Genomic DNA, 18,665 nt, shown 5'->3' with positions numbered 1-18,665 from the left:
GTTTGTCCTCCTGGATCTGGCTTATTTCGCTTTCAAGGTTCACCCATGTTTACAGCACACGTTAGAATTGCCTTCTTTTTAAGGACCAAATCATATTCCACTGTGTCATCTACACCACACATTGTGAATCCATTCCTCCGTCAGGGGCACTGGCTGCTTCCAGCCTTTGGCTATTGTGAACGATAATGCCATGACCATTGATACGTTCTATCTTTCTGTTTCTTTTGGATATATGTCCAGGAATGAAGTTGCTGGTTTATATGGTAATTCTATATTAAAGCTTTTGAGGAATTACCATGTTGTTTTCCACAGTGATTTCTTCATTTTCATATTCCTAAGCATAGTTTCCCACCATGAAATCAGTACATTTTAATGCTCATCAGCTTAATGGGTAGGAAGTATTGTTTCATTATGGTTTTCATTTTCATTTCCCTAAACACTAGTGATGTTGAGTGTCTTTTCATGTGCTTATTGACTATTTATAGATTTTCTATAAAGAAATGTCCTCTTAATTACTTTGTCCAGTTTTAGGAAGACTGTTCATGTTTTTGTGGTTAAATAGCAAGAGTTGTTTATATATTCTGGGTATCGGTCCTTTGTCAGATATAAGATCTATAATAGAATCCTATTTATCCATCCTTCCACTGATTGATTGGCCGATTGATTGATAGATTAACTGCCTGTGTCTTGCTGTGTTGTCTAGGTTGTTTTAACATAGGATATTAATATATTTGTGCTTACACTAGTGTGATCATAAAGTATGGCTTTCTGCATAGTTTTGTGTGTGTGAGGAGGAAAAGGCCTGTGGCACCCATACTCAGGACTTGGGAAAATCATGGTGTGGCTCTGGGTGAATAGCCCATCTGGGATGGAGGTTAAAGGCAGGAGGATTTCCACACCCGGTCCGTCCCCATTCACCAGCTTCCCTTTGTCCTTACACCAGGCAAAGCACTTGTGGGTGAGTGTGAAATACTGCTTACTCTCCACAGCAAACATACAAATGGGCATCTGAGTCTCTGTGAGACCGACTTGCTCCAATGCACAGAACAGTGGCTGGCCTGCAAAAAACAACCCAGGAGCACGTGGGAGGTGGGGTCTCCAGGTAAAGAGGAGAGACTCTGGGCTCCTCATTGAGTTATTGAGGGGATTCGATGAGACTGCAGCTCTGACAGCCTCAGAGGCAGTGCCTGGCAGTTGGTGGCTCTCATCACAGCGAGGCTGGGCAGGGATAGCATCTGAGTCCCTGATGCCTCACTTCACAGTGCTATCTGGGCCTCTGGCATGCAGCTACTGGCCTGAATAGCAATAGCAATGGCCACTTCAAAGAGTGGGGCCTCTGTGGCCAGGCCCAGGACAAGTTGGCACTCTGAGGCATGTGCCAAGGTGAGCTTTGTCACAGGAAACTGATCTGGGCTACCTCAAAGCCACTGGAGCTTTTTGTCCCAGATGGTGTGCTGTGCTGTAACAAGCAGCTATCTCCCCCTCCTCGGGTGACTGACAGATAAGTTCCCAAGCACAGGACCACACCCGACCTGTGTCACCTCCCCAGGTGCCTTTCTGGGTCCTCAGCCTAGAGGCAATTCAATCAGTTACTGCTGACTGATCTCCCCATTGAGAACCTGCTCTGCATCATCCTTTGGGGACTGCAATTTCCTTCCCGTTTCTCTTTCCTGCCTTCAGGCCCTACGAGAGCTGCTCACATACCGAGGCCTCTTCTTTGCTCTGTTGCAGACAGACAGCCTATTGGAGAACAGTTTGGAACTGCCAGTCATTATTTTGGCAGGGGGATAGGTGGTCATCACACAGGTCCAAAGAAAGACTTGTAGGAATGGACCTTTCTGGCCTGTGCCTTTAGTTCTTTTTTTTTTTTTTTGTCAGTCGTGGGGCTTGAACTCTGGGCCTGGGCACTGTCCCTCAGCTCTTCAGCTCAAGGCGAGCACTCTACCACTTGAGCTACAGCGCCACTTCCGGTTTTCTGGTGGTTTATTGGAGATAGGAGTCTCACAGTCTCTCCTGCCTGGGCTGGCTTTGAACCGTGATCCTCAGATCTCAGCCTCCTGAGTAGCTAGGATTACAGGCGTGAGCCACCAGCGCCCGGCTGCCTTTAGTTCTTGAGGGGCAGCCCTGTGGGGACCCATGATCTCTGATTTTGGCATAAACATTGAGAGGGCACGCGAGGCCTAGCTCAGATAGATTGTGTCTTGCCCATGCCTCAAGGTTCACATTTAAGACAGGCCCAAATGAACCCCCAGGTGTTGGGGTCTGGAGGGCCTTGGTACCAGTCAGGATATCCCCAAGGGCTATGTCTCTGGCTTAGGTTTGAGCAAGTCTTCTACTGAACGGTGAGCTTGTTGCTGGCAGATTTGCTAAGAGCTGAGAAAGAGGAAATGTGGTAAAGGCTCATGGCAACTGGCTTCCGGGGGTACTCTTGTTTTGTTTTCTTGAGATAAGCGAAGTGAGAAAAGGTATAGACCTATTTAAGTGTGGCTAAGATGAGGCCGTGCTGTAGAGAGGAAAGGCCAGTGGTGAGAAAAGCAGTTGTGGAAGTTGGTGCCAAACTTCACGTTCCTTTGGACCTGTGCTTCTTACTGTAATTCAGGCAGGCCCAGCTGCTCTCCGTGGCCCCCAGCCCCACACCCAATTCTCTGAAAGGAAGAGGAAGAAGCCACAGAAAAGCCACCCTATCTTATGTGTTCGATCTTAGGCCATCAGGGAGGCCTGAGAGTTTCTTTGGTATCACTTCATGATTTCACAGATGAGGAAGCCGAGGTGCTGTGAGGGGAAGAGACTTGCTGTAGGTCACAGGTCATTTGATGGTCTTGTCGTTGTTCTCACTGGAAAGCTGCGGAGGTAGGCCTCAAGGCTGATTTCTAGTCAAAACCTGAAGTGCTTCCCAGCCGCATGTTCTTTGTGGATACAGACCAGTGTATGGTGCTCCTGGACTGGGTTGTCTGATAGCTAAGGGGCCTTGGGCTGGGAACCGCTCAGGGTTTTCCGGCCATCCAGTCCACAGGATTAATCTTACACCTCCTTTGGATGGGGGGAGGGGATGGCGCAGTGCATAGCTGAGCCCAGAACCTGGGTGTAAGCATCAGACAAAAATCTGCCTTCCTCATCATACTTACCATTGCTGCCACTGATGGGCTGCAGTGGTCAGGGAGGCCTTAAACCCACAGCAGGGACTTCGGATGAGCAGAAGGAAGACGTTGGGCAAGTTGTATAAGAGGAAGAGTGAAGATTTGTAGCATTTTAATTAAACGTCAGTTTAAGCAGCAGACAAAGGCTTGTCTCTCTCTGGGGAGAGAGATGGGATTAACATATGTGAAACCATCTTTAAACAATCAGAGCATATAGGTAATTAGATACCAGGGTAGCCATACAGGCTCTGACTCACAGCACCTCCGTGGTTCTGGCAATCTGGGCTTACCATTAGCAAGCCGCTGCAGAGTGGCATGTGGTAGTTTTCAGCTGTGCTGCAAGAGGCATGTCAGCTTTGGACTGTGTTTGAGAGTGAACCCCTGAGCGGCTGAGGGAGCCCAGCCAATCCCCCTCCCTGCATGCTCATCTCTGCCAGCCTGGCGGCCTCCTCACTGGAAGAGCACAGAGAATAACTCCGCTGTAACCATCACACCTTTGTCTGCTTGCGGAATGCATCCATTAAGTAAGAGTGAAGTTACAGAGGTCCATTAACCAGAGTTGTGAGAAAATGTATGACTCAGGAGAAAGAAAGGGACAGGAGACAACTCTATCCGCCTGCCTCCACTTGGGAATTAAGATGTCACAGATCTGATATCGTTGGAGAGCAGAGTTGAAAGGAGATTGCTGTGGGCTGGAGAAGGTTCACTGGGAAGCTACAAGGAGAAGTGGGAACTGTACCCCAGGCGACAGAGACCATGCAGGTGACCGTGCAGAGCGCACTGGTGTCTGTGGGCCAGACTCCTTAAGGCAAGGAGAACTGGGAGAGCCACGCTGCCCTGCCTGTAGCCACTTTTGAGATGCACAAATACCGTTGATTAGTTTTCTGTCCAGCCTGTGTGTGTGTATGTGTGTGTGTGTGTGTGTGCGTGCGCACGTGCGCGCATGCGTTTGAACTCAGGGCTTCACAATTTTGCTTAGCTTTTTCACTCAAGACTGACACCCTACCACTGCCAGTTAGGGGTGTAGCAAAAGGAATAAAGGAACTCTGGGCACATGGGCAATCTAGAATAGATACTCAAGGAAAGAGAGACTGGAAGTTAGCTCAGGGGAAGGGACCTGTTTCCTGGGATAACAGTAACACCGCATGCCTTTGGATGGGTTGGATAATTTCCTAAATGCTTTTGTACCCAAGGTCTCATTTGATTCTATCTTCACATCCACTGTGTGCTCAGCTGGAGCTAAACTGTAGGGTACCATGATGGACAGAACAGGTGTGTCTGTTTCTCCCACAGAACTCAGACTAAATTGAAATCCAAAGCTAGCTGCAGTTCCTAGGAGAAAGTAAGACTTCCCACTGCAGACAATGGAAGATCATTGTGGTTTTTGTTTGTTTGTTTGTTTGGGTGGTACTGGGCATTGGACTCAGAGCCTCACTTGTCAAGTTGGTACTCTGCCATTGAACCATATTTCCAGTCCTGCTTTTCACTGGTTGTTTTGGAGATAGAGTTTAGTGAAGTGTTCTGCTGAGAGGGCCTTGGAACTGGATACTTGGGATCTCAGGCTCCTGAGTAGTAGGATTACAGGCGTAAGTTACTAGCACCCAGCTTTGTTGAAGGTTCTTGAATAGCTGGTTATTGTCTACTTCATGCTGAGTGTATGTAGTACATTGGGAATAGAAGAAATAGAAAAGGCACAATGTAGGTCAGGATAGCTGGGAAGAAGAACCATCCCTGATGGTCTGCTGTGAGGTTAATGTAAGTAGATACATACTTAAGGGCTGGGTGGGACAGTAGTAGCTAACTCTGATCTTACTATGCCTCAATTTTCTAGACTGTAAAATGAACACAATAGTAGTGACATTCTGTATACATTTGCTGTGAAGGTCAGATGAACTAATGCAGCCTGAGTAGGACAGTGCACGGCACAGAATTCGTGGTGATGATAGATCACTGTCATTACCTGCATGGTCATCAATGTCCTCTCTGCTGATGCATGGAGAGGTCAGGGGGCCTTACCCAATGAAGGGACTTCAGATGAGCAGAAGGGTGACATGATGAAAGAAGCAGGCCAGAAGAAGACACTGGCAAAGTGAGGTTTATGTGATTTGGGTCAGTACTGAGTGGGTATGAATGTGTGTGGCAGGTTCAGTACTGGGGGTGCTGCCCACAGTCTCCTTTGCCCACTTCTCTTTCTGGGGACCCATTTGGGCTGCTGTGTTCCCACCCAAGGATTAGAAGCCACAGAACTTTCTCTGAGCTATCCTGAGAGCACTTGGTCACTCCCCAGTGGCTCAAATTAAGACTTAACATGTCATTGATCAGTATGCAGAATCAGCCAGTGTCTGGTTGCTGTTGCCTTAAAGAAAACAAAAAGGAAAAACTTGATTTAGGGCAAATCCGCTGTGAAACAGGTCCTGGATGTCAAGGGAATGGCTCTCCTTATTTATTGTTGAGTCTTTGGCTGTGACGACATTGATCAAGATGTTGGACCCCTAGTGGCTCACACCTGTCATCCTAGCTACTCAGGAGGTTGCGATCTGAGGATCATGGTTCAAGACAGCTCAGGCAGGAAAGTCTGTGAGACTCTTCAGTGAACCACCAGAAAGCCAAAAGTGGAGCTGTGACTCAAGTGGTAAAGCATTAGCCTTGGCATAAAAACTCTGAAAAGACAGCACCCATGTCCTGAGAGCAAGCCCCAGGACTGGCACCAAAAGAAAAAAAAGCACTGTATTTATAAACTGATTTGTTGCATGGAAACTCTTTTGTACAACTACCTAAAGATAATAAAAATATGATTTGACTAGAAATCTTAAAGAACTGCTCTTTGGGGTGGGGAGAGGGCCATTTCTGTTCTTACCATAGTACCCCCCAATCCTTTCACTTGACTGTATTCCAGTAACTTCAAGAAAGCCGAGAGGACACACAGCTTTTTCCATGGCTCATGAAATGTGAGATAAAACCATTTTTCACCAGTGCCCTGGACAAGATGGGTGGATTGGGAACAGCTCAGCCATCTGCTACCAGTGCTGGCAGCTTAATCGGAGCCGATGGATGGATTCCATGCTAGATGCACCGAGATGTGTAAACTCTCAGGAGAGACCTCCTCATGCACCTGTGCCTGCATTTGTTGAACCATAACAGAATTCCCCATTCTGTCTATCTGGGACAACCCCAAGAGACAAAATGCTATCTGCTTAGTTTCTAGCTTAGTACCCATGGGCAGAGAGATGAATCCTTCACTCAGAGGCCTGGAGAATCTGGCAGGTGCATAGAAATCAGGGTCTTTGCCTTGGCCCTTGGAAGAGTACCGCAGCATTGATCTTGTTTACATGGTAGTGTTTACCTTTAAGGTAAACTTTCCAGGCAGTGTGCATCCATTGGCACCCAGCATGAACACCCCAGCTGGACAGAATAACTTGGGGAGTCTCTCCAAATTCTCAGATGCTGCAAGCAATGTTGCAATCACCTGGGAGAATTTTTTTTTAATCCCTATACCCCGGCTGCATCCCAGATCGGTCATCTCTGGGGACAAAGCCCAGATGACCGTGTTTCTAGAGATCCTCAGATGACTCCATTGTACAGGCAAGTTTAAGAACTGCTGGTCTGGGTTCTGTACCGCTCTTGGGCAGGAAGAAGATGAGTGAGCACTTGGTGGGGGCGTGCTGGTTGGCCTACTTCAGGAGGTGATTCATTCAGCCCGTGGGGCAGACTTGTCTGGCAGATTCAGTGTGGGCAGCAGCCATCCTACACTGGGCGCTGACATTCCAGTGTGAGGTTCATCGTGCCTGTCAGCCACACACAGAGCTCCTGGCAATCCCAGACTTCCACAGGGTGAGGTCAGGGCTGTTATCCTCGGTGCCTGGCTAGAAGGCGGACATGCCCGTGGCAACTTACGTCACTTCCCCAGGTTTGTTCTGGGGAAGGAAGAAAACAGATGGGTTTATCTGATGACAAAAAGGGGAACAGGAAGAAGAAAGAAACTCAAGAATGAGGCAGCTCTATTACTGGCTGATTCCAAACCAGGGAAGAGTGGCCTACAAGGGCCTCAACACAGCTGCCTTGTCTAAACAGAAATGACTGTAGCTTGGTTGGAGACGGAGAGCGCTTCCAGAGGTGCCTGCTGCTTTCCTTCTACCACTTAGCTCTTTTTGTTTCTGTTGTTTGGAGATGAGTACGAGATACGCCTTAACTCCTGAGCAGAGGCAGCCTGTGAGCCTTGAAGATGGGCTGAACGTAGTACGTAACAGCGACCAGACAGCTGGTTGTTCTGACTGGAAGCTTCCAGAGGGAAGGCAGGATAAGCCACAGCAGGCATGTCTGGTCTGTGGAGATACGCGTGGCTGATGGGAGGTCAGGGGTTGGAGAGGAATTAAGTCAAATGAAGGTCTTCATTTTGAGGATCCCTGGATTCACACATTGATAGCAGATGAAGACAGTCTGAGATTCACACACTTGGTGAAATCACCTGACACACACAGGACATGTGTCGAAGGCCTGCTCCCTGGGGTGGTCTTCTACAGACACCTAAATAGGCACCCAGAAAGAAGATGGTGGAGTGTCCTGACAGCTCATCCCATTCCCGAAGTTAGGTCCTGCCATGTCATTTTTACAGGATTCCCTGCGTCCTTGGGCCTCTGGATTCTGAGCCACTGCTCAGAGGAGCTGACTTGTAGGGCTTGGTTTAGCAGCTGTGCACCTCAGCTCCGCAGCTTGGAGTTCCAGGCACTGTCATGGGAGGGGTGGGCCAGCCCCTCCAGCAGGAGGTAGTCACATGACCAACTGAGAGGGTGGGCTCCATTCCCGTCCCTGCTTGGCTGGGCACTAGCATTGGAACACGGCTATGAATCTGCTCTTCTTTGGGCTTTAGTTTTGTGATCTGTAAGTCTACTCTAAGGAGAATGTAAGGGAAGAAATAGGGGAAAGCCTGGCACAGACTGGTCCTGTCGGGAGCCCTAGAGGAAGAGGACAGAGGGAGCAGACAGGGCGGGGAAAGATGATGTGACAGAACAAGAATGTCACCTCACCTCTGAGTGGAGGGATGAGAGGCCAGAGCCATGGACCGACCCCGGATACACTCACTCCTCTGGGCAGCCATGGGGGCCTGACATTTTATGGCCTCTGTGGGACTGGAAAGTGGTGGAGGAAGCGGTGGTGTGCTATTCTACAATGACGCATGTTCCACCGACAGGCTGGCTGAAGGTCGGGGATGAGCTCTGTGGCGGGTGCCCTGTTGTGTTTGGGTGGTGATGTAGTGTCAGGGCCCTTGGGAAATTCCCTGGCCAGGCCCACGGGCCCTCGGGCAGGTGTCAGGTGGTGTGAGAGCCCTCCCTCTGTGGGGCTCCGTTTCCTCATTTGCCAAAGCAGACTCCACGTGTGCCTGAGTCTGCCGGATTCCTGAGATGGGGGTGAATTCCCGGTGGGTTTTGAGCAAGCAGCTCCCAGCCGCACAGGGCCACCGAAAGACCAAGCGGGGAAAGAGTGACAATGAACCTGAGCGACATCCAGAGTTAGCTGAGGGACAAAGTTGCTTTCTCTAGTGTGACCAGCACTGACCTCCAACTTCAACTTGTCCTCTAAGGCTAGGGAGAGGAGAGCTGGAGAATGGAGGGGGAGAAGGAATCACGATGTCATCAGAAGAGTCCAACTGGATAGACCTGGGTTTCTGCTCAGTTCTGCACATCTTGACAGGGGAATTAGGCAAGCTCTGTCTTGGTAATGAGCACCTGTAAATGGGGGTTATTGGATTATCCTTCAAAGTCTAAATGAGATCCCGTATGCCGAGTACTTGACACAGAGGAGGCGCTCAGTATTGGCTGGTTGTCCCTGCCCCAGCAGAGAACGTTAGTCTCAACTGTCACCTTCTCTACCAGTTCACACGTTCACTTGTTGCATGCACAGTACATGTGCCAGTGGTATGGGGCCTTAACTGGGGCCTGTATGTCCTTGTTCCCTGGGTCTGGGAACATTCTTCCTTTCCTTCCCTCCCCTGCCCTTCCCCGACTCCTCCCTCCCCTCCTCTCCCCTTCTCCTTCCTTTTTGTGTGCAGGTACTGGGGCTTGAACTCAGAGCCTCACACTCTCCCTTGGCATTTTCACTCAAGGCTGTCACGTGAGCCACACCTCCACTTCCTGTCATCATCTCTATCGGCTTTTGCTGGCACTAAGTGTACCCACTTGTATGTTGAGCTTGACTGTGGCTTCCTCAAGCAGACAGATCACAGCTTGTCTTTCTTTGTAACTTCCACAGCATCTGGAAACCTGCCTTCCTGACTGGGGAACTGGGCATATTTGGTCTCATTTGTACAGAGGGGGTAATGAGCACTTGTGAGCGGTAGGTAATATATTATCCTCTGTGAGCAAATGCGGTTCTCCCCATTCACCAGGCTTTGTGGCCAGTACCTGGGCTTTCCCCGGGCAGCTGGCCTCATTGTTCCCACTCTTGCAGTTTGCTCCTTCCTTGGTGAGAGAGGTCTCTGGGAGGTGTGGCCATTCCGGTCCCACCATTCACCTCCACCACCACCCCACCCCCTTCTGTGTCTGTGCAGAATGTCTGCCAGCCGGTGGAGACTCAGCGCCCGCCCACGCTGCAGGAGATCAAGCAGAAGATTGACAGCTACAATAGCCGGGAGAAGAACTGCCTGGGCATGAAGCTGGTGAGCAGCAGCCGCCCCCTCTGCCCACTCTGCCCCTTCCTGGCTGTGTGATCCTCTGCATTCCCAGGCTACACCCTTACAGGGCCTTCCCACTTCTCAGGGCTTCTGGAGACCTCAGGGGTCATGGAAGGTTCCCCAGCCTGGTGGGCATGAGGGAAATAGAATGGGCTTTAGAATAAGATCCAGATCCCATATCTATTCCATTCATGTTTTCCCTTTTGACTTTGGGAAACTCTTCACCTCTCTGGCACTGTAATGCGAAAATAGGAATATTTGTGCCCAGATGTCAGAGATCTTGGTGGGAATAAATGACAAACAATGACCAAGGACCCCATGTTGCCCAAAGGCCTCTTCCTTCCCATTAGATTGCTGGGTACACATATGGGTGTGGGCTGCAGACCTGCACAGGTTCAGAAAGGCCATCTCCAGTGAGGAGCAGATAGTAGAAGCCTGCCCTCTGCTGGTGACTGGCAGCAACTGGCATTTTGGGGCTTCACCCAAAGGTGAAGAAAATCCTGTGCCAGAAAACCTTGTCACCAATAGGCCCAAATTTATCTTAAACGCCGCAAACTCTTTGGGCTGGATCTCTGGACATTATTCTAGAGTTTTCTTGCTCCTCCCTGTTGTGGAGATGCAAAAATAATAGGCCACTGCAGACCTTTCCTGTAAGAGTGAGAATTCACCACAGGCGATTGGTATCTGCCTGGTTTCCTGAAGGAAACTGTGGCAGCCCCACTAGACCTCCCTGGGAGATGGACTGTGGACTTTCTCTGGTCCATGGGGAGAGGAAGGTGTCCCTTTCCTTCCAGCATCCTACGCTGGCAGACAGGACCTCAGGGAGATGGGGGTGGTGGTGGCTGGGGTGCCCCTAGGGAAATGGTAGACACAGTTGTGCAAGATGGGTCTGAGCCCATCCAGTGCCTCCCACTTGCAGAGCGAAGATGGCACCTACACAGGTTTCATCAAAGTGCATTTGAAACTTCGACGGCCAGTGACGGTGCCTGCCGGCATCGGACCCCAGTCCATCTACGACGCCATCAAGGAAGTGAACTTGGCGGCCACCACGGACAAACGGACATCCTTCTATCTACCGCTGGATGCCATCAAGCAGCTGCATATCAGCAGCACCACGACGGTCAGCGAGGTCATTCAGGGGCTGCTCAAGAAGTTCATGGTGGTGGACAATCCCCAGAAGTTTGCACTTTTTAAGCGGATCCACAAGGATGGTCAAGGTAGGAGAGACCTCCCAGCCAGAAACTACCCTCCGTGACTCTCCACTAAAACCCCTGCCAGCCCTGGGTGGGTGGAAAGAGCGGGCTTCTGTGCACCAGGAACCCAACTGTCTGCATGGTCATTCAGAGCCACAGAAGAGCCAGGGACGTAGTTTGTGCAGCTCTCGCCCTCTGTTGTCCCCCTAACTCTGCCTGCACAGGAAAGCCTCACCCTGAGCTCCTGTTTCCTCCTCTGGGGAGGGGTGGCATCTGCCCACCACTACTTATCTTTTGGGAAATGACGTACATGGAAACACCAAGATAAAAGATTCTCCCAGTGGGGCTAGGGCTGGAGCCGAAGGCCTCACGCGTGTTAGGCAAGTGCTCTGCCATCTAGCTACAGACACACCTGCCCTATCTGCTCTTGCTTGGTTCATGTAGGTCCACTTCCAGCCCCACCTCTGCCCTTCCCAATCCTGTCCCACCCAGCTCTAGCCCCATCTGTCACCAACGCCTCCTCCTCCTCCTCTTCCTTCTCTTCTGAGATGAGTGCCCAGCCCCTTTTCTTGGTTTGCAGTACTCTTCCAGAAGCTCTCCATTGCCGACTGCCCCCTCTACCTGCGCCTGCTTGCCGGGCCCGACACTGATGTCCTCAGTTTTGTGCTAAAGGAGAATGAAACTGGAGAGGTTGAGGTAGGTCTGCAGGCTTTGCACAAGACCAGCCCTCAGGGGCCACTGGGTGGGCACAAGTGGGCATCCGAACTGCCCACTGTAGGCAGGAGCCATGAGGCAGCAGCGGCGGCAGCAGCAAAAGGACTGCTGGAGAGCTGGGCTGGGCAGCGTGTTGGGCCAGAGGCTTGGCATGTAAGCCAGGATTGTCAGCCCCCAGGGGGAACAAGTCACAGCCTGTGCCTGGCAAAGCCTATGGGAAGAAAAGAGTTTGTGTGCTGGTTCTGAACACTAAAGGTAGAGAGGACGAGAAACTCCCTGTGTTCAGGCGCAAGCTCTTTTTGCTTAGCAAGCTCCACCTCTGAGTTTCACTAGGAAATGACATTTGTCTTTCCTGTTCTTAGAACACCGATTTCCTTCCCCCAGTGAAGCTAACTAATATCTGGTCTTATGGCACAAATGGGGTGAAACCAGATTGGTGCCCCCTAGAGCCTTGGAGGGTGAAGCCTTTGAGGAGCGACAGATGGAGGAGGCCACGGGTCTCAGTTTAATGGAGGGCCTAGGTGCTTGGTGATGGAGATTTAGAGGAGATGTAGGGCTGGCAGGGCTCTGTCCCCAGTGCTAGGGCAGCGCGGCTCCCATCAGCCCAGTCTCTTCAAGCTATGGAAGAGCTTGTTTGGAAAATGGATTCTACTGGATGGGTGTGAACACTGCTGGTCCTATGGGAAGATCATGGGCCTAGGAGTTCAGAGACCTGAGTTTAGTCCTAGTTTGCATTCTCCTGCCACCAGCTCCTTAACTTAGGGTTGGCCACCTTCCCCTGCGGACCCCAAGTCTCTCATCTAGGTAGAATGGTGATTAGACCAGATGAACTTCTTCACACCCAGACAGTGCTCAGGAGTCTCATTCGTTGGCCCCATTGGGACCTTTGCTCCTGGGTCAGGCTGAGAGAAGTCAGACTTGTTTTCTGCCCTGAGGAGCCTGGTCCCTTCTGTACAAGCCAGAACGGAGGCCCACCATAGAGTGCCCTGCCGCCTCTGCTCTGCCAGCACAGACAGAGGCCCCCTCAGCCCACCGGAGGAAGTAGGCCCAGAGGGTAGTTTAAGTGTTCAAAGTCACATAGCTGGTGAGAGGTGACCTGGCCCCAACATCAGCATCCTGAGACTTGGTCCACCCAAGCTCCATCCATGGCACGCGCTAGGCAGTGGCAGAGCATGTATGAACCACTCATGTGAGCTGCGTGAAGATGGCGGCAGGGCTCTAACCCATTTCTTCCTGTGTTTCCTCCTCAATCTCCCTCGCCCCTCACAGTGGGATGCCTTCTCCATCCCTGAGCTCCAGAACTTCCTAACAATCTTGGAAAAGGAGGAGCAGGACAAAATCCAGCAAGTACAGAAGAAGTATGACAAGTTCAGACAGAAACTGGAGGAGGCCTTAAGAGAATCCCAGGGCAAACCTGGGTAACCAGTCTTGCTTCCTCTCCTCCCTGTACCCCCCCTCCCAGATTTATTTTTATTATTAATTATTATTTTGCAACAGACACTTTTCTCAGGACACCTCTGGTGGGTACATTTGTGCCCGCCCAGCAGTTTCAGACGTGGCACGAAGTTGCTTCCGTGGACAAGTGTTTGTGTAGGGGCTGATCCTTACCCACCCCTCAATGCCCCTCTGCCAGTGATCAGTACTTGTGTGAAATACACAGTGTCCATCATCTCCTCTCCATCTGCAAGCCTTCGACAAACCAAATAGTGGCCTCTCTGGTCACCAAACTGGAATCTTAGCACACCAGTCGGTGAACGACAAAAGGAAAGGAAAAAAGGGTTCGGAACTCTGTGTTCTTCCTCTGGCTTTGATTCTTCAGTTTCTCTTTATTTGTCACCACCAGTACCTTTATTTATGAGTCAGACATTGTAGCATATCTCTTTAGTAACATCTGAGCTGAGCCTCTAGGATGAGGCTTGTAAAAGAGCTGTCCCCTTCCCTGTAGTGCCAACGAGTCACACTTAAGGGAAATGGGTCCAGTCACTGGTCTGGGATGCTCAGGGGGGTCGGGTGGGGGGACCAAAGGTGAGGTTGGCTCAGAGATTTCCAGAGAAGCCACAGGCTGCTCTGGCCCCGGCCCAGGCCCTGACGCCGGAGAGACTGTGCATATGTAAATCCAAAGGCGTTCACCTGCGCATGTGTGGTACTGAGTCACATCATTGCCAATAGCAGTTCGTGTTTAAGTTACAAATCTAAATTCTATAGTCATCATCCTCATGTGTTCCCACCAAAGGGAAATCAGCCATTCACCATTAAAAGTCTCCTGTGGAACCAGGAAGTCAGGCAGTTAAGAAGCAGCCAAAACAGCACCGCAGGGAAACCTGTCCAGGCTGTCCTCAGTTAGAGAGTGGAGGTGTGTGTTGCCCTGGTCTCCCCATGACCTCCGGCACTGCCTTTCTTCTCCCACAAGGATGCTGGGATCTTCAGGTGCTGCCCAAGGAGTGGCCTTCATTACAGAGGATCCTCCAACTTGGCCAGCTTGGAGCCCTTTCTGCTGAGTGAGGCCTACCCGCCCCGGCCTCCACATTGACCTCAGTGCCTTTTTGTTTACAGAGAAAGAAGAGACAGAGCAGGGTTTGGGTGCTTGAAGTTCTGCTACTGGCTTATTCCTGCCAGGAAGTGGCCAGTGGCTGTCTGAGAGACCAGGCCACGGGAGCCCTCACTCCACTTCTTCCCATCTAGGTTCCGGGGCTAGAACTTCCCAGAAGTATTATCAGACACCCATGCACAGGAAGGACCCGACTCCTGACTCTGGACATAAGATTCAAACTTAAATTAGCCAGACAATTCCAGCAAGTAGCCAGGACTGCAAAGACACTCCAATTTGGACAGAGAAGGACTTGTCATTTTCAAAGCAGGGCCGGTGTTCCAATCCAGCCCCCAGAGACCATTGCTTTGCTGTCCTTTACCTTCCCAGGGCCACCCTGGGGACCTGGAGCCCAAGCTTCTTCATGTAGCTTTAGAAGTTCCCTCCCTCTCCCAGGCTGAGTCCCCTCTGCTCCTCCTGATCCCAGAGGAATGCTGATCCCTCATCACCCAAACTGTGCTGTCTTCAGAGCTACAAAAGCAACCCAAGCTAGCAACTCTAAAGGATGGTACAAGCCACAGCCCCCTGCTTACCTGCCATCTCTTTCTCAGCCTTAGCACTTCCCTCCCTGAAGGACGCCCCTCTGTGTCCCCGTGCTGTGTGTGGCCGGGAGCTGCTGGCCTTCGCCCTTGTCCTGCATGTCTAACCCAAGAAGGCATGGCTCCGCACCCCCGCTGCCAGTGCTGCTGAGGGCTTCCCCGCACAGGGATAGCTAGTTTATTTTTTTGGAAGAAAGTCGTGTACATATCTATCTATCTATCTATATATATACATAGAAGCATATAGCTATATATAAAGAGAGAAATAAAACGTGTTTATGAAATAAGAAAATTATGGGAAAATGCAGACGTTAAAGCACAGTTAGACCCAGGACCTAGGCCGAGGTCTGAGCCTCTGGGAAGCAAGTGTAGAATTCCCTCCCAGGGGTGGGCATAACTGCTGGTAGTGCCTTCCTTGGTTGTGTTGCTGTGTGTGTGTGTGTGTGTGTGTACGCGCGCGTGTGTGTGTGTGTGGATATATTTTGTGTTTTACGGATCTTTTCTTTTTAAATGTCTTTCTCATATGAGTTTTAAAAAAAAGTAATAAAAGCTTGTTGTAAAAATGATTCCCGGTGGCGATGTCTTCCTTGAACTTTATCATCTTAGGGAAACTGGATTGGGGACAAAGCTGACACACAGATGACAAGAACAGGTACTTTTGCCAGGAGGCAAAGGAATGAAGGCTACTGTCCCAGTGCTTGGGAGAAAATGGTCCTGATATGGAGAGACAGGACATGCTGTAGGAACAGTGAGTTAGAAAAAAGCAGGAGCTAAGGAGGGTGAAATCTCAGGACAGACTACTGAGGTAAGCAGTTGTTCTTTTATTTCTGGAATGATGTAAAAATTAAGATAGAGCCAGGCACCAGTGGCTCATGCCTGTAACCCTACTACTCAGGAAACTAAGATCTGAGGATCTTGGTTCAAAGCCAGCCTGGGCAGGAAAGTCTGTGAGACTCTTATCTCCAATTAACTACTAGAAAACAGGAAGTGGAGCTATGGCTTAACTGATAGAATGCTAGCCTTAAACACAAAAGCTCAGGGACAGCACCTAGGCCCTGATTTGAAGCTTCGTAACTGCCACCAATAAATGAATGAATGGTAGGGGTGTATCTTTGAAAATTTAAGATCATTTCACATGAAGGAAGACAGAGAAATTAAAGGATAGTCCTCTCATTTAGGTATCCTGGCTTCTAGCAAAGGACTATCTCCATAATCACAAAAAATTGCCACATAAAAGTTATTAAAGTTGGGAACTGGTGGCTCACCCCTGTCATCCTAGCTACTCAGAAGGCTGAGATCTAAGGATTGCAGCTCAAAGCCTGCCTGGGCAGACAAAGCCAAGACTTTTATCTCCAATTAACCAGCAAAAACGCTGGAGGTGGGGGCATGGCTCTACTTGCTCTACGAAAAAGCTAAGCAATGGTGTGATGCCCTGAGTTAAAATCCAAATACTGAACCCACAAAAAAGTTATTAAAAAGTTTGTGCCTGTCTTCCAGGGTTGATCATGTACTGTGCAATGAACAGGGCCCTTGGGTCCAGAGGCTCTCCAGAGTTCCCTGTAAGAGAGAACTCCCTATCCACCACACGTGGTTAAAATTACCCAATTTCGATTCGCACCTGTAACAACGGTCTACCTAGACCTCCAAGAAGTATTCCTTTCGATGACTTTGCCAAAATACAGAAACAAAGCAGTTTCAGCTTTTCATTGAACACAGCCTAGGGTTAATATGTTCATAGTGGTAAGTTTGACCTTGATATAGATCACTTGGCTTAACACAGATCTACCATACAGTCAGATTCTATGCTGACTCTCACACATCTCCGTGCTGTTCAGGGCTGGGGAGAAATGATTCAGTGCAAATGTGTCACCATTACAGGAAACACCATTGGAAGCATAGGTCTTGACAGCACTCTTGTCAGAGCAGAGAGAGTTAATGAGATGCACCTTTACTCTAGTGGGATCCAGCCCCAGTACTTACCGGCTTTATGTCTTCAGCAAGGATTAACAAGACAAGACAACCTCTCAGAGCCTCTAAGCCCTCCACAATTGCACAACACAGATGGTGTTGGTGAAGTAACTTTGCATTGCGTGCTATCTGGTGGTTGTTTTTTTAATTCATGGGAAGCCCAGATTTTATTACTACTGAGCACACCCCAGTCCACATCACTGGCTGTCTAGAAGCTTTGTTATAATAGGACCATTTAGGGCCAATTTCTATAATTTACAGATTCCACGTGTTCATGACAGTAGATGGATTAGTGAGGATTAGTCAAAAGGCCAGTTCTGGACCTGGTAGCAAAAGTTAGGAGACACCAAACACATTTTCACACCCATCCTTTTCTTCTTTTCCAGGCCTCACATGTGACATCTGTGGACACTGATTCTTTCCAAGCCTTTCTTACCTCTTTCTTACCTCAGCATTTAACAAGCAAAATGAGAAAGAATAAAAAGTCTATGAAAGTGTAATTCTCTTTTTGAGTGTATGTGCTGGAGTGGGGCTTAAACTCAGCCTCACTTTTCTTCTTCTTTCTTTTTTTTTGCCAGTCCTGGAGCTTGGAATCAGGGCCTGGGCACAATCCCTGAGCTTTTTTCAAGGCTAGCACTGTACCACTTGAGCCACAGCGCCACTTCTGGGTTTTTCTGTGTAGGGGTGCTGAGGAATCAAACCTGGGGCTTCATGAATACTAGGCAAGCACTCTGTCACTAAGCCACTTTCTCAGCCCATCAGCCTCAGTCTTATTTGGCCTTTTCTGCTTAAGGTTCTCTATTATTTGAGTCACACCTCCACTTCGAGCTTTTTGCTAGCTAATTGGAGATAAGAATCTCAGATTTGTCTGCCCCAAACCTCAATCCTTAGTTCTCATCCTCCTCCTAAGAAGCTAGAATTCCAGGTGTGAGCTACCAGTGTCCAGTTTGATGACAAAAGTCTAGGAATGCATGAGATTTAACACAGCTAAACGGTAAATGGAGGGACAAGATCAGTTATTCTGAACATTTCTGACTTCCAGTGATCTCATCAGAATTTGACAAAAGCACAGATTGTTTCTTAGAAAAACAATTCTACACTCTTACACAGCACCTCAGGGAGTACACAGACCTTCTGAAGGCCGGTCTTGTGAACCCCAGGTCCACAGGACCCCACCTTGTGGGGCTAAGACTTCACTGGAGCAAAGCTATCATAGAAACTGATAGGGGCTGGGAAGGTGGCTCAGTGGTAGAGCGCTTGCCTTGCATGCCTGGGGCCCTGGGTTCGATTCCTCAGCACCACATAAGCAAAAAGAAAAAAGCCGGAAGTGGCGCTGTGGCTCAAGTGGTAGAGCGCTAGCCTTGAGCTGAAGAGCTGAGGGACAGCGCCCAGGCCCAGAGTTCAGGCCCCACGACCGGACCCCCCCACCCCCCCCAAAAAAAAGGATAAACTGGGGAGAAATCTGGATCGTGCAAAAACTCATGTTCTACAGTGCTGTGTGTTCTGTCTAACTAGCAGAAATTCTACAGTAATTTATGTTGTGCCTACGTCGCAGGAGCCCCACCAAGAAGACCACCGAGAGTCAGCTGTTTTAAGGTTTTATTTAAACGGGCTGCAGCTCGGGCCTTGTACTACACTCCGACACAGCGGAGCCTAGGAGGAGAGCCCCGAGCTAAACATTTGCAGTGGTTATAAAGGCACACAACCAACCAGGTGTTTGGATTACCATCACGTGTTGCTCTGCTAGAAATAAGCAACAAGTGGTCACTGCCTCAAAACTTTAACCCTTCAATTTAGAGACAATTCTTTCTTCTGTTACCTTTTTTTTTTTGTCGGCCATGAGGCTTGAACTTGGGGCCT

The 18,665-nt window shown here is 49.6% G+C and overlaps 1 protein-coding gene across 3 annotated transcripts in view; it reads left to right on the top strand.

The window, feature by feature from the left end:
* The window catches only part of Rassf5 (Ras association domain family member 5), a 65,745-nt gene extending 50,342 nt beyond the window's left edge, over nucleotides 1-15,403 (top strand). For 2 of the 3 annotated variants that reach the window (XM_070041637.1, XM_070041636.1), the window contains 4 exons: nucleotides 9,682-9,789; nucleotides 10,724-11,021; nucleotides 11,578-11,693; nucleotides 12,981-15,403. In XM_070041637.1, the coding sequence (XP_069897738.1) occupies nucleotides 9,682-9,789; nucleotides 10,724-11,021; nucleotides 11,578-11,693; nucleotides 12,981-13,133 (675 nt within the window). In that variant the 3' untranslated portion in view covers nucleotides 13,134-15,403. The remainder of the gene's footprint in view (nucleotides 1-9,681; nucleotides 9,790-10,723; nucleotides 11,022-11,577; nucleotides 11,694-12,980) is intronic. The other variant, XM_070041639.1, reaches the window with a different exon arrangement.
* The last annotated feature ends 3,262 nt before the right edge of the window (nucleotides 15,404-18,665 follow it).

This window comes from Dipodomys merriami, unplaced genomic scaffold (genome assembly GCF_024711535.1).
Source record: "Dipodomys merriami isolate MVZ:Mamm:240054 unplaced genomic scaffold, mDipMer1.0.p SCAF_31, whole genome shotgun sequence".
Lineage (NCBI taxonomy): Eukaryota > Metazoa > Chordata > Mammalia > Rodentia > Heteromyidae > Dipodomys > Dipodomys merriami.
The sequence above is the reverse complement of the archived record's forward strand: the minus strand, read 5'-3'. Positions and strand labels throughout refer to the sequence as shown.